Source organism: Apodemus sylvaticus, chromosome 7 (genome assembly GCF_947179515.1).
Source record: "Apodemus sylvaticus chromosome 7, mApoSyl1.1, whole genome shotgun sequence".
Lineage (NCBI taxonomy): Eukaryota > Metazoa > Chordata > Mammalia > Rodentia > Muridae > Apodemus > Apodemus sylvaticus.
This window is the reverse complement of record NC_067478.1, coordinates 85,103,553-85,118,002: the sequence shown is the minus strand read 5'-3', so window position 1 is coordinate 85,118,002 and position 14,450 is coordinate 85,103,553. Positions and strand designations below refer to the sequence as shown.

General features: G+C 52.9%; 2 protein-coding genes across 7 annotated transcripts; both read left to right on the top strand.

Moving 5' to 3' along the window:
• The first annotated feature begins 6,221 nt into the window (after positions 1–6,221).
• On the top strand, positions 6,222–10,880 carry Mfrp (membrane frizzled-related protein). 2 transcript variants are annotated; one of them, XM_052189502.1, is made up of 13 exons: positions 6,222–6,407; positions 6,495–6,597; positions 6,707–6,820; positions 6,925–7,119; positions 7,252–7,465; positions 7,680–7,810; positions 7,915–8,040; positions 8,147–8,223; positions 8,980–9,128; positions 9,548–9,678; positions 9,802–9,912; positions 10,445–10,572; positions 10,656–10,880. In XM_052189502.1, the coding sequence occupies exons 1-13, from the start codon at positions 6,354–6,356 to the stop codon at positions 10,878–10,880; spliced, it is 1,758 nt and encodes a 585-aa protein (XP_052045462.1). In that variant the 5' UTR covers positions 6,222–6,353. The 2 variants fall into 2 exon arrangements, with proteins under 2 accessions (XP_052045462.1, XP_052045461.1); XM_052189501.1 differs by having other exon boundaries at positions 9,548–9,696.
• A 651-nt stretch (positions 10,881–11,531) lies between these two features.
• On the top strand, positions 11,532–13,505 carry C1qtnf5 (C1q and TNF related 5). Of its 5 annotated transcripts, none has more exons than XM_052188590.1 (3): positions 11,532–11,675; positions 12,011–12,276; positions 12,608–13,505. In XM_052188590.1, the coding sequence occupies exons 2-3, from the start codon at positions 12,063–12,065 to the stop codon at positions 13,123–13,125; spliced, it is 732 nt and encodes a 243-aa protein (XP_052044550.1). In that variant the 5' UTR covers positions 11,532–11,675; positions 12,011–12,062; the 3' UTR covers positions 13,126–13,505. The 5 variants fall into 5 exon arrangements, with proteins under 5 accessions (XP_052044550.1, XP_052044549.1, XP_052044551.1 ...); XM_052188589.1 differs by having other exon boundaries at positions 11,532–11,779; XM_052188591.1 differs by having other exon boundaries at positions 11,533–11,641.
• Positions 13,506–14,450: the final 945 nt, after the last annotated feature.

Here is a 14,450-nt window from a genome sequence, read left to right as displayed (position 1 = left end):
GGGGCTTGCATCCAGGAAGTGCTCCCAGCACAATGAGGACCACGCAGTTCACTGCTTCTGCCACAAGTGCTGCGTCCCAGGCGCTCACCTACTTTAAACGTCTTTATTTTTTTGTTCCTTAAATACTTCAGATGCCATGTTCCACATTTGCGGGTTGAGTTTGTCCATGTGTTTTACTCTTTCAGCCAAGATGTTTAAGGCACATTGCACTTCCAAAGACCTCAGCGTCTTCCACAAACATTTCACCTGCCACAGTCTGAACACCTGGGGAAACGGTCACGTTTGCTTGGTAGCCCAGACCATCAGTTTTCCTGCCTCACTGGCTGCAGTGCTATAGGCATTGAACCAGCAAAAGTCATGTCATCCTTGTGACACAAATATCTGCTGTCACTTGGGGCCTGTGGGTGCTCCTGGGTGGCCCACCTCACGAAGGAAGACAGCTTTCTATCCTGGGAATTCCACGGGAGTGGGAAAGGTAACTTTTGTTATTCTAGACAAGATCTCATATAGTACAGGTGGCCTGGAGCTGGCTAAGGCCTAGGATGAGCTGAGTCCAAGGCTCCAGCTGCTTCTGCAGGGACTAGGTTCCATTCTAGGCCTGTGTGTCTTCATCCCATTTTAGTTGGTACTTGGGATTGAACCCAGGGCCTCTGGTATGCTAGGCTGGAACTCCACACAGCAAACCACGCTTATAGAAGAAAGATTTAAGCAAACCTTGTGATTTCTCTCTGAGGGACTTGGACTACCCCCCCTCCCCCGCTGCCCCTCACACCCTAGGCATGGAAGGACCAAGGATGAGATATTTCAAAGCTGGTGGCTCCTCCCAGGCAGCCACATACAAACATTCTCTCCTAAATAAAAACTGGTTCACTGCCACGTCATAGGTGCCTCGTCTTTTCAGTGGTGACAGAAGCCACCCTGTGCACTCTGTTCTCCAGAGAACAGACAGTTAGGGACTCAAGCCTTTGCCCTTGCTAGCAGCTTTCCTCTCTCTACTTAGCCTGTGGCTCCATCTCATCCCCATGGCAACAGTCCCTAGCACTGCACCAAACCCCAAACACAAGCAGGTCTGTCGCAGGCGTTTCCCTGTGATCTGCTTCGCCTCCTAGCAACTTGGATTATTTCGCCTGTTCTTAACTAGTGTTCCTGCAGGCCCTCACTGAGAAGGGGCTGCCTCTGCAGGTGACCTTATACTAGAGCCTCCCCTCTGTAGGCCTCCAAGGCCTCGTCCAGCCAAAGGGCGCTCTGCTCACGTCCTCCAAACACATTTGAATTGAGACTTGCACACCCTTGCTTCCCCTGGCCCAGTTTATAGTTTGTTTCATTGACTTTTTCACATTTATTCTAGGAGGACAGCATGTGCACACCGTGACATATGTATGGAACTGTTGGGAGTCAATTCTCCCATCATTTTCAGGGATGAAATTCAAGTCGTGGGTTTTGTAACAAGTTCCCTCACCAAAGCAGTAACAAAGAAATGCAGTGGCTGGAGAGCTGGCTCAGCAGTTTAGAACACTGACTGCTCTTCCAGAGGTCTTGAGTTCGATTCCCAGTACCCACGTGGCACCTTACAACTGTAACTCCAAGATCTGGCACCCTCACACAGATATGAAGGCAGAACACCAATGCACATAAAAAATTAATACCAGGCAGTGGTGGCACACATACCTTTAATCCTAACACTTAGGAGACTGAGGCAGGTGGATTTCTGAGTTCGAGGCCAGCCTGGTCTACAGAGTAAGTTCCAGGACAGCCAGGGCTATACAGAGAAACCCTGTCTCGAAAAAACCAAATCCAAAATAACAATAATAATAATAATAAATACAGGGGCAGACTTTGTGCTGGGGATACAGTACTAGCCATCTCTCCAGCCTCAGAATTAACTTTTAATTGATCAATGCTCAAATTTTAGACTTGGGCCTTCAGAGGCTGCCTCATCTGTACTGTCGTTTTTGACAGAGTTCAAGACCTGTCAAAGTTTGTACCACCCGGCCGTGGCTGAAATGGGACGGATCTCACCTAGTTCGTGCTCCAGCTAAAGCAAGTCTGGTTAAACTAGTGACAGCATTTGGCAGTACCCTTGGCAGAATTCTCCTACTCCATTAGGAAGCAAACCGAACCGCAACAAAGCCAGCATGAGCTAGCTGAGCCCTGCTAGGGCTGTTTGAGCTGGACACTTCCAAGGGTCCCACCCCTGCACACTCCTGAATACAGCAGCTCTCTGTGACGATTGCAAAGGGCAGGAGCAAGTGGCAGAGGCGCAGACCTCTCTGTGCCCAGGATTCTCATCTCTAGGCTGCTGGTGAGGATACCAACTCATCACAGAACCATTTAGAAAAGGTGTGGCACACAGTGACCAAATACCTGACAAGAAGGAACTTACAATGGATGCCTAAGAGCACATGCTACACAAGTACTTGAGTTCAGTCCCCATGGTGGAGAAATCTGATTCCTGGAAGTTGACCTGCGACGTCCACATTCACACCTGCATGTCCACTCATACACAAAAACACATACATCTTTTATTAGATAATATTACTACCTAAGTATGCATTATTAGAGAATAATGCAATCTTTTATTAGAACTGGGCTAGCAAGATAGTGCAGCAAGTCAAGGCCCTTGCTGCCAGGCCTAGCAACTTAAATTCAATTGCTGGAACCCACGTGATGGAAGGGGAGACTCTCTTCTCTGGCCTCCATAGGCATGGGCACACAAGTGGTACAGTCATACACACATAGAAATAAAAAATCATGTCTCAAAGAAAAGTTACCAAGAAAGAGGAAGCAATGGCTGCTGGGACAGCACCCTCCTTGGTAGACTACATGGCTTGCCCTCAGGACTTAGAAACGATTTTCTAGTGGTCTTCATGCCTGATGCTAATGCTGTCCTCCACCGAGGCTCCAGACAGGTACATGGATTTTTTTTTTTTTTGGAAGCCCCAGACTGTGGCCAGGCCATCTGACCTATATCAACAGAATAAAAAAACCTATACCAGTAGAATAAGAAACAAGTCGCTGAGCCCCTGAGTTGAGCCAAGTTCAAGTCCCCATGGCTGCCAGAAGATTCAGCTTAGTGCGGTGGGACTTCACTGAGCCTAACACGGGTGAGGTTGAAGATGTGGTAATTCAAGATGTGGCTCATCCCAGAAGACTGTGGGGTCAGTCACGGTCCTCTAGGCAAGTGGCGGGCCCTGTACACAAAGGGCTTCCACTGTGCTGTCTCATATCCCCCCAAGTCATGATTGTCATAAATTCTATCCAGTCTGAGTTGGGGGGTGGGGAGGCTAAAGAGCCTCTGAGCCCCACTTTGAGACTACTCCTGCTAAGTCCTATGCTACTAAGGTGACGGTGACACCATCCACCTACTTCATCACTGGCCAGGCCTGATACCTCCAGACTCCAGCAAATAATCACACACCAAGGGGCTCAGACCCCCCAAACCCCAAATCACCACAGACTAGTGCAGGGAAGTCTATAGGCTCCAGTTCAGTCTCTCTGTGTGTCTGTGTGTCTGTCTGCCTCTCTCTCTCTCTCCCTCTCACCAAGGTTTCTCTGTGTAGCGCTGGCTGTCCTGGAACTCACTCTGTAGAGCAGGCTGGCCTTGAACTCAAACTCACAGAGATCTCCCTCCTCTGCCTCTTGAGTGCTGGGATTAAAGGTGTGTACCACAATGATTAGTTATTGCAAATTCTTCCCGTGGGTTTGAATGGTCCAAGGGACCATTACTGCTCCATGTCCTCCAACCAGAATGGGCCAAAGGATCCCTCTCACAGCGTCTTCTAGACACTTGCCCCTGCAACTACCAAAGCTGGCCTTCCCTAAAGACCAGGGCTGCTGGGCTGCATGTTTAGAGTGCAGAAGCAGCAGCCAGGGTGAGAGGGTAGATGGAGAACATGCAGAAAGGCTTCTTTCCCAAGGGCAGAAACATGCTGGTTTAATGCCTCTATTTGTCAGTGACTTTGGGGAAGTTACTTCACATCTCAGAGCCTTAATATCACCTTTTATAAAATGGCTACTTGTTGATTTATATATGAAAGGAAAACAATGTGTAAGACCTCTTGCCCAGGGCCTAAAGCATTATAGACATTCTACAAGTAGTAGCTGAGAATATGACGTTGTCTCCAGACTCTCAGCCCCACCCAGCACTGTGATAAAACAAGACAGACTGGCAGTCCCTTGCCTATATCCCTGGAACAGCTATGCCAGACTGGGACATACAGCATATCATGTCCTTTTTACCCCATGACAGCAACCAGGACCAACAGTCAGACTCCACACCCGACCTGGCCACAATTGTGGGCATCCTTTTCCCACCCGTCCACCCTCCTCAGACTTGGGGACCCAGACCTGGTAGCCAATCCCTCAATCCCATGCCAGGCTTCCTGCATTCTCTCCTAGGTCTTGTAACAAAGATGATGACTGTAACAGACCTTCCTCCCCCACACGGGAAGAGTCACTCCAGCCTCCAGGGAGGCTGAGGTAAGAGGATGGGCTCCAAGGTTGAGGTTAGCTCAACAGATCGAGACCCTGTCTCCAAACCAAACAACACAAGATAGACTTAGGGCTCTAACGCCATCAGTAGTGTGCTAACCTAGTACACATGAAGGGTCCAACGCCCACTCTGTGGTGCTCCACAGCACTGGGAAATGCAGACAGGAGTCTCAGAAGCTCCAGAACCTATGGAGGAAATAGATTAGTAGGTAAAAAGCACTTGCTATGCAGATGTCCAGCACCCACAGAAACGCTGTGATTGCTGGTCAGGCATAGCAACCCCATCAGTGACGCCTGGAGTAGGCCGGCTAACTAGACAAGAGAAATCAAGCAAGCTCTGAGTTCACATGAGAGACCTTGTCTTGATATATAATCATACACACATGTATGATATACACATGATATATATATATGTATATGTATATAATGACACAAAAAAAGTTCAGTGTCATCCTTGCCTACATAAAGAGTCTGAAGCTAACCTGGGCAATGTGAGATCATATCACAAAAAAAGAGAGAGAGAGAGAGAGAGAGAGAGAGAGAGAGAGAGAGAGAGAGAACAAACAGAAGAAAGAAAGAAAAAAGAAAGAGAAAGGAAGAAAGAAAGGAAGGAAGGAAGGAAGGAAGGAAGGAAGGAAGGAAAGGAAAAGAGGGAGGGGCTGGAGAGATGGCTCAGCAGTTAAGAACTCTTTCAGAGGTCCTTAGTTCAATTCCCAGCAACCACATGGTGGCTTACAACCATCTGTAATGGGATCCAGTGCCCTCTTCTGGTGTCTGAAGACAGCTACAGTGTACTCATATTCATAAAGTAAATAAATCTTTTTTTTGTTTGTTTGTTTTTTTGTTTTTTTCGAGACAGGGTTTCTCTGTGTAGCCCTGGCTGACCTGGAACTCACTCTGTAGACCAGGCTGTCCTCGAACTCAGAAATCCACCTGCCTCTCCTCCCGAGTGCTAGGATTAAAGGCGTGTGCCACCACCACCTGGTGAAGTAAATAAATCTTAAAGATGATGAGAATTATCTAAAAGAAAGAAAGAAAGAAAGAAAGAAAGAAAGAAAGAAAGAAAGAAAGAAAGAAAGAAAGAAAGAAAGAAAGAAAGAAAGAAAGAAAGAAAGAAGAGAGAGAGGAGAGGAGAGGAGAGGAGAGGAGAGGAGAGGAGAGGGGAGAGGAGAGGAGAGGAGAGGAGAGGAGAGGAGAGGAGAGGAGAGGAGAGGAGAGGAGAGAAGAGAAGAGAAGAGAAGAGAAGAGAAGAGAAGAGAAGAGAAGAGAAAAGAAAAAAGAAAAAGCTAATAACTTTGCCACTCAGACGGGGAGTAGTGGGCTGCTGACTTTGCACCCTTAGAAAGCAGCCTGCCTCTACCTTGCGGTCTCTGTCTGTTCACTGAGGCTCCAACGCCTGCACTTCAGGCATATTCACCAAGCTCAGCTCTCTCCATACCTTGGATGAGGAGGAGGGCATGGCGACCCCCCCACCTCCACCTCCACCTCCACCCCCACCCTCTACCCCCCACAGAGCTCTCAGATTTCTCTGCTGGTGTTTGCAGCCACTGCCTGTGCCTTTAAGGATTGCTATGCAGTGCCAGGGTCTTGACCTCAGCATCCTCAGCTGAGTTGGATTAAGGACCATTCCGTGCCTTTTGTGAATTCCTTCTCGCATCAGTTCCCTCCCCCACATGGAGGCACAGTAGCCTGGGGCCCCAATCATTCTGCCAAAGGCAGCCAGAGAACCGGTGTCTCCTGACAGCCTTGTCCCACAAGAGCAAAGGTCGCTTCTTTGATTGGTGGCTGGTGACCAGGGAGTGGACCCTCGGGGGTCTTGGGCTATCACTAGATCTCTAGAAAGCCATGCCGAATCTTAAGCCATGAAGGACTATGCCGATGTCATCCTCTGTTCAGAGGCACCTGAATTGAGCAAGGTAAGGCCGATATGGAACCCACCTCCCAAGCTGTCCCTACTCAACATGCAAGTCCCAGCCCATAAGGCTCTCTGCCTTCCATTCCAGACAGAGTTCTGCAATCCTGCTTTCGACCCAGAAGCAGGGCCTTCTTGCCTTCCACCAGCGTTACGGAGAGATGTCAGCGGCAGGCTCCAGGCTCCTTGGCGTGGTAACCATCAGGGGTTGCTTGAGCATAAGAGAGAACCCAGGAACTAAGGTGGTGTGAGGAATGCCTCACACAGGGGTGCCTCTCAAAGCCCACTGTGTCCTCCCTGCAGCCCAGCGTCTCCGGGGGCTACAGCCGGACTGCCACTTCTCCTGGCTCTGCATCCTACTGCTCAGTGGTCTGCTGCTCCTGCTGCTGGGGCTACTGGTGGCTGTCATCCTGGCTCGTAAGTCATTGGGAGTGCTTTACGTGGAGAGCAACACATGAGCTATTCTGCTAGCCCCCAGCAACCTGCCCCTCAAAATGACAGTCCTCTATGCTTGCCTTCAGAGCTGCAGGCTGCATCCCTCCCCAGGACTACCAAGAACCCACTGCCCACCCAAAGCCTCATCCCCAAGGGTGTCATTCCTGGTACCACCCCTAACAGCACCACCACCACCACCACCACCACCACCACCACCACCACCACCACGCCAGCAATCACAGGACAGCAGGAGGCAGCCATGAGTCCTACACACCAGACCAGTAAGTCCCAAGGGCACTCTCTGGAGAAGGCCCAAGATGGTGGTGGGGAGGAAAGCCCAGAAAAGGAACCTTGCAAGTGGAGGGAGGCCTCTCTCCTCTTGACCTCTGAACTCTCACCCCCACCCCCTGCAGCCTGTGGAGGCCTCCTTCCTGGTCCCAGTGGTTTCTTCAGCAGTCCCAACTACCCAGACCTTTACCCACCCCACAGCCACTGCGTCTGGCATATCCAGGTTGCCACAGGCCAGACAATACAGCTCAAGATTCAAGCACTCAGCATAGAGAGCATGCTCACCTGTCTTTTTGATCGCTTGGAAATTATCACAGAGCCTACAGGCCCTCTCCTCAGGTGGGTCCCTCTGCTCCCAGGGAATCCAACATGTCTGAAGGGTACAGAAGCTGGGAACTGAAACAAAAACCTGGACTAGAAGAAAACGAACAGAACTGACCTCTGACTCCTCCCCTGCCAGCACCTTGCTGTGTGGCCTAGAGAAACTTACTTCCCTTCTCTGATCTTGCCTGAGTTCAGAGCCTCCATCACCCCTACACTGGCTTTCTTACAGGGTGTGTGGTAAAACACCTCCTGCCACATTAAACGTCAATACCAGCCACCTCCGTGTGTCCTTTGTCTCTGATGACGATGTGGAAGGGTCTGGGTTCCATGCCTGGTACCAAGCGGTGGCCCCTGGACATTGTAAGTAACCTCCCTCCGTGTCCCCAGCCACTTCTCTTTCAGCTGCTCCCAGTGAAAGGGATGGAAACTCTGGGGGACTCCAGGTGGCTCTTGCCCTTCTCCAGGGAGCTGTGCCCATAATGAGTTCCGCTGTGACCTGCTCCTCTGCCTGAAGCATGAGTCTGTATGTGATGGCATTACCGAGTGTGCCGATGGTAGCGACGAGGCCAACTGCAGTGCCAAGACGTTGGGTACGGGCCATCTTCAGGCTTCGGGCCCAAGGTCAGGCTGGGATCCCCTGCACTGACCCAGAATTTTCTGGCCCAGCCTCTCATGAGTCACTTGGCTTCTCTCCAGGGTGTGGAGGAAACCTGACTGGGCTCTATGGGGTATTCTCTACCCCAAACTACCCACAGCACTACCCTCACCGACAGGTAAGTGCAGGGTCCTCGGGATGGCGAGGCACCAGAGTGGCTAGGTCAGTCTGCCTAGGAACGTACTTGATAAACAAAGTTAATGCAGGCCAGAGACACTGTTAAGCACCAACTGTATACAGACAATTTGGAAAGGCATTTATTTATGGGTAGACAATGTCACACCCTATAGCCTGTGTTGAACTTGTCACTGGCGAGAATCCTTCTGCCCCAGCCTCCTGAGTACCTGGATTAGAAGTATGAGCCACCATGCCAGGCCTGGGCTTTTGTTTGTTTTGAGGCAGGATCTCACTATGTAGCCATGGCTGACCTGGAACTCCCAGAGATCCACGGCCACCTCTGCCTGGAATTAAAAGGTGTGCACCCCCACCCCTACACCCGTACCCCATATCTGCTGGATTTGGTTTTTTTGTTTTTCCACTCTGAGGATCAACCCCAAGGTCATACAAGTTCTTCACCACTGAGCTATATCCTTGGCTTCTTGAGACAGTCTCTATATGTAGCTCAGGAGGCTGCTATGGGACGTGACTTATAGCTTGGGCTGGCCTCGAACTCTGCCTTCCGAGCACTGGGATTACAGCCGTATGGCATTATGCCTGATTGACACCTCCTATTGTAAGAGGCACCGTGATGAAAGTGAGCAGGCAAGAGCCACTCACATCTTACCTAGTCTGCTCTGGGCAAAGAAGCCTCCTGCATGTCCAGGCTGGGGCAGGGGAAGGTCCCCAGGGGTTACGTCACGTCTGTCCTCCCCAGCTTTGCACCTGGTACATCGAAGTGCCTGTGGGATACAGGATAAGACTAGAGTTCCACAACTTCAGCCTGGAAGCACAGGCTGAGTGCACGTTTGACTACGTGGAGGTGTATGAGGCCAGCACTCCGGGAACCTTCAGCTTCCTGGGCAGGTACTAACCAGGGCAAGCGTGCTGGCCAGTCCATCCCCCACCGGGCAGGCCAGACTCCATATGCTAGCCCCAAGGGAATCAGCCCCCAGCTTCAGTCCTCAGCTGCTCTATAAACTAGAGATCTCTTTTACTGGGATCCTGAGACAGCACGTGTTTCCTCACACGAACCCTTCACTTCTGCAGTCGCTTGGCCTCACTCTTCCCACTTGTAGGGAGGGTCTTTGCCATCCCCATCTTCCCCAACCCTCACCATCTCAATGTGGCTCAAGTTTAAGAAGCCATGTCATACTTATAACAAATAGCACGGGTCCCCAAAGCCTAAGCTCCATGAGTTAGCCCTGGCATAGCCAAGAGTCCAGCCCAGAGCCCCAGGGGCTGGCCAGTGGCCTGTGCCCAGGACAGTTTTCTGCCCTGGGTAGGTTCTGTGGAGCAGAGCCACCACCCCACCTCATCTCCTCGAAGCACCAGCTGGCTGTAATCTTCAAGACGGATCTTGGTATCAGCAGCGGGGGCTTTTTAGCCACCTACCAGGCCATCAATACTACAGAGAGTGGGTGCCCCTGGGCAGGTGGGTGTGGGCCACAGAGGGTCCTCCAAGGAACATTAAAGGGTACCCCGGAGGGCAGTAGGTACAGGCATGCCCCTGTGCCCACAGGCCTTTGTGGGCCCAGAGAGTTCTGCCAGAGCGGAGGATATAGGGATCTGCAGTGGATGTGTGACTTATGGAAAGACTGTGCAGATGACACCAGTGACAACTGCAGCAGCCACCTGTCCCCACAACCAGGTGAGGAGCCTCACTCTGAGCAAGTCCTGCCGGTCAGAACAGGCAGGGTTCCTGTTCTGTTCCTACCACACTTTCTTCAACTCCCCTTCCTTCCTCCTTGGTAGTTCATGCCTGGGCCTCTCTCTCTCCTCATCCTGTGATCACTTCAAGGAGTCCTGATGGGACTCTCAGCTGGTGGTGCATTGTGCACTAGTGTCATCTGAGAGGGACCCAGGAATGAAGGAGTCGATGGTAGAGCTTTGAGACTGACTTATCCACGTTGGCACTCAGAGTCCCTCTCCACAGCCTGCTTCACAGCCCACACAACAGAAGTGGTCCTAAGTGGGCCCCAGTTGGACGTTCCACATTCCCTAAGCTCAGAGGGGCCTGCATGATGAGCAGGCCTGCAAACAGTGGCTGGAAAACAGCGGGCTCCTTGGAGTGTGTGAAACCATTGTGTGGTTGCCTCTTGACTCAGAAGTGCATGTGACATGTGGAAACAATGGCCCGGCAGTGTCTTCTCCCCCACAGTGATCAACCCTCCTCCCTACAGACCTGACCTGTGAACCGGTCCAGGTGGAGATGTGCCTTGGTCTAAGCTACAATACCACAGCCTTCCCTAACATCTGGGTGGGCCTGGCTACGCAGACGGAGGTGAACAACATCCTCAGAGGCTACAAGGTGCTGGGACAGAGAGGAGGGAGACCATGGGAAGGGTGGGCATCCGGAGACTGGCCACCTGATGGCCATCTTTCCTCCCACAGAGTCTGACGAGTCTACCCTGCTACCGGACTTTCCAGAGGTTCCTCTGTGGGCTGCTTGTACCTCGATGTACCTCACTGGGCACCATCCTGCCTCCTTGTCGTTCTGTCTGTCAGGAGGCAGAACAGCAGTGCCAGTCTAGCCTGGCATTACTAGGGACCCCCTGGCCTTTCAACTGCAACAGGCTGCCTGTGGCAGCTAGCCTGGAAGCTTGCGCCCAGCCCTGACCTGGAGTCAGCCCCACCCTCTGTCTGCCCATCCCCCTCTACCTAGATGGGTGGGCAGGGCAGGCAGAAAACAGGGGCAAGGGCGGCCTGGACATGGACTCTGCCCATCCTCTCTGGTGCTTCTCAGAGACCTCCCGGGCCATCCAGCTTCCCTCTCCCTTCCCTGAGCTCTTCTTTGCCAGGCCCCTCGCGGGGCCACCTGACAGCCTAGCAGACTTGCTATCCAAGTCTCTGCCGTGGATTCCCTGTCTCCTGCCTCGCCCCTGCCCTTTCCATTTAAGTTCACTGTCACCTGACCTTCAAGCTTTTTCATTCAGTCAACAGAACTGTTTTGAGTGACGGGCTGGTGTACTGGGACCCTAATCTAAGCATGGAGGTCCAACTGGCTCTGTTTTTGGAATTCTTCACCCTGGGCCCCTACTAATCCAGTTCTCCACCCCTCCCCTGCCCCACCCCCCACACGGAGTTTTGACCTTGGACTCCATCATTATCCCTCCCTGCCTCCCTCCCTCCCTCCAGCTCCTGGGAACTGGAGCCCCAAGTGTCTGTTCAGCCTCTGTACTGCAGGCTCAACTGTCTCTTCCTCCTCCGTTCTCCACACCCCCTACACCCCCACAACTTTGGCCGGCCGCCTGGCGACACCACGAGTTATTTCCCTGCTATTTCCCAGCCCCGGAGTTCTTGGCCTCTGAACAACTGGTTTCCTCTAGGAGTCTGGGAGGAGCGCTGTGGAGCCGACTAGGAGCAACCAGAAGCTAGGAGTCAGTCAGCAAGGGCAGGGGCTGCCTGGCCGGGGTAGGAGTGGGAGCAGGGCCGGCAGGAGGGTCGAGGAAGCCTTTCAAAGCGAGCAGCTGAGAGAGCTGGGGAACTGGGAGGGGTGAGTTTGGCAGAGGAGGAGGGTAAGTGGGGGAGGGGACTGTGGGAAAGTCTGGACGGACTAGGGGACTGAGGAGGGCTTGTCTCTCCTTTCCTTTCCCAGTTCTTGGTTTGGGGCACCCTCATCTTTATCCCCATCACACTGTGCTCAACCCCAAAGGCATGTTTGTAGGGCGGGGACCTACTAGGTTCCACCTGGGTGGGGCACCGAGATTGGTCCCAAGATTCTGGGTTCCAACTCTGGTCCTGCCCAGCCTACAGACTGCAAGAGAGGATCCTGCCTTCTGGGCCTCCGGGGTCACCACCATGAGGCCAGTTCTTGCCCTGCTGCTTCTGGGTCTGGTGTCAGGCTCTCCTCCTCTGGACGACAACAAGATCCCCAGCCTGTGTCCCGGGCAGCCCGGCCTTCCAGGCACACCAGGTCACCATGGCAGCCAAGGCCTGCCTGGCCGTGATGGCCGGGATGGCCGCGACGGTGCACCCGGAGCTCCGGGAGAGAAAGGCGAGGGCGGGAGACCGGGTAAGAAGTCATTTTCGTTGCAGTACATGGGTACATCCTACTGAGCACAGCAACTGCTCTGGTGGATCTTTTTTTTTTTGGGGGGGGGGGTCAAGGATTCCCACCAGGGGGCGCTACTCTCCCTCATTCCAGTCGGTGGGCTGCGGGTGGAGGGGGTGAGTCAGCCCCAGGGAATCAGAAACCCGGATCCCTCTACTCAGCATTTCAGATCTGCTCCCAGCAGGAGGCAACAGCCAGGAAGGCTGGGAGGCTTAGGGATGATGGCTAAGTCATCCTTCTGCACTTCCCTGCGGCTCCTAATTTCTCCCCTTACCCTCTCCATCCCCTGCAGGACTACCTGGGCCGCGTGGGGAGCCCGGACCGCGTGGAGAGACAGGTCCCACGGGGGCTATCGGGCCTGCGGGGGAGTGCTCGGTGCCCCCACGATCAGCCTTCAGTGCCAAGCGATCAGAGAGCCGGGTACCTCCACCAACCGACACACCCCTACCCTTCGACCGTGTGCTGCTGAATGAGCAGGGACATTACGATGCCACTACTGGCAAGTTCACCTGCCAAGTGCCTGGTGTCTACTACTTTGCCGTCCACGCCACTGTCTACCGGGCCAGCTTGCAGTTTGATCTTGTCAAAAACGGCCAATCTGTCGCCTCTTTCTTCCAGTTTTTCGGGGGGTGGCCCAAGCCAGCCTCGCTCTCAGGGGGTGCGATGGTGAGGCTAGAACCTGAGGACCAGGTGTGGGTGCAGGTGGGCGTGGGTGATTACATTGGCATCTATGCCAGCATCAAGACAGACAGTACCTTCTCTGGATTTCTCGTCTATTCTGACTGGCACAGCTCCCCAGTCTTTGCTTAAAATCCAGTGAACCGGGAGCTGCCACTTGCTCCTTAGTGGAGGGTGTGACACTGACCGGAGCAGCGCATACCAGGAGGGCTGGCCCCCTGGAATATTGTGAATGACTAGGAAGAGAGGGAGCCGCCTCCCGTCACACTGCTGCCAATAAATGGAGACAGAGGCCGTCTGAGGTCAAGACAGACAGCGTGGAGCAGTGGCTGGGTTTCTGCCGAGGACTTTAGAATGCAGTGGGCTGGCAGCTGTGGGTTCCCGGCTCAGGACTCCAGGGCAGGATGCTCCCTTCCTAGCCCTGCGCCCTTCTAGGTTCCTGCCTCCATCTCTCCTGCTCCCAGGGCAGGCCTTTTTCTCAGAGGTCACTTAATAAACCTAAAATCCTCCCACTGCGTTCTCCGTTCTCCCTTTCTTCTGAGGAGGCACTGCAGGAGGTTCCTGGGGAGAGGGGATGGGGCTATGATAGAGACACAAGCCGCCCTAGAATAACTGGCCCCACAGAGCTGCCACCCAAGAGTGTTGAGGCTGAACCCCTGCCTGACCGGGGCTTAACTTCTGATTTAGGCTTTGGCCACTCAGGAAAGGGTACACGTTTTTCTAATTCAGAGATGCCAAAGCAAGTGGGAACAGCCACTGTCTGGTCTAACAACCAACCAGGAACTTTCGATCGTGGCTGCCCTGGTTACTTGCCAGATTGTGATAAGGATACCTGCTTTCTTAGATTAACTAGAAAGCTATCGCTGTTGCCCCACCCAGGGATAAGTAGTTCCTGGGATTGCCACAAGGGGGTGCCCAAGCTCCACACGGCTACAGAGTGACGGTCTGGGCTTCCAAGGTGGCTGGGGGAGAGGGTATTAAGGGCTGCAGAAAGAATTCAGACAGGGGTAAAAGAAAAGGAGATTCTCGGCCCCAGCTCAGGAAGTTTATCTTCCCTAATAAAATGTTTATCCTCCACATTAAACAGAGACTGGAAGGAGCCAGGCTTCGCCCTACTCAACTCCCTGGAGGAAGGCAAGTCCTGCCACAGGCCTCCCATTCTGAGGTGGAGAACTGGTCTCCTCTGTGCTGGGCACAGCTTGGGTAGGCCAAGCCATTAAGTTTGAGGCTGACCACAGGCCCCCTGAGGGCTCCCCTCTTGTGACAGTCAGTTTAACAGGCTCAGACTATTAACTAACACACCCAGGTTTGCCAATCGAAGTTGCTCAACTTCTCAATGCGGAGTGGAGGGACTTCCTTCAGGGCCCAGCATCTTCTCCCTCACCCAGAAAACAGTCTCAGACACTGTGCTCCTGGACGAAGCATTAGATTATGACGGTGATCCCCTAATTTCCTGC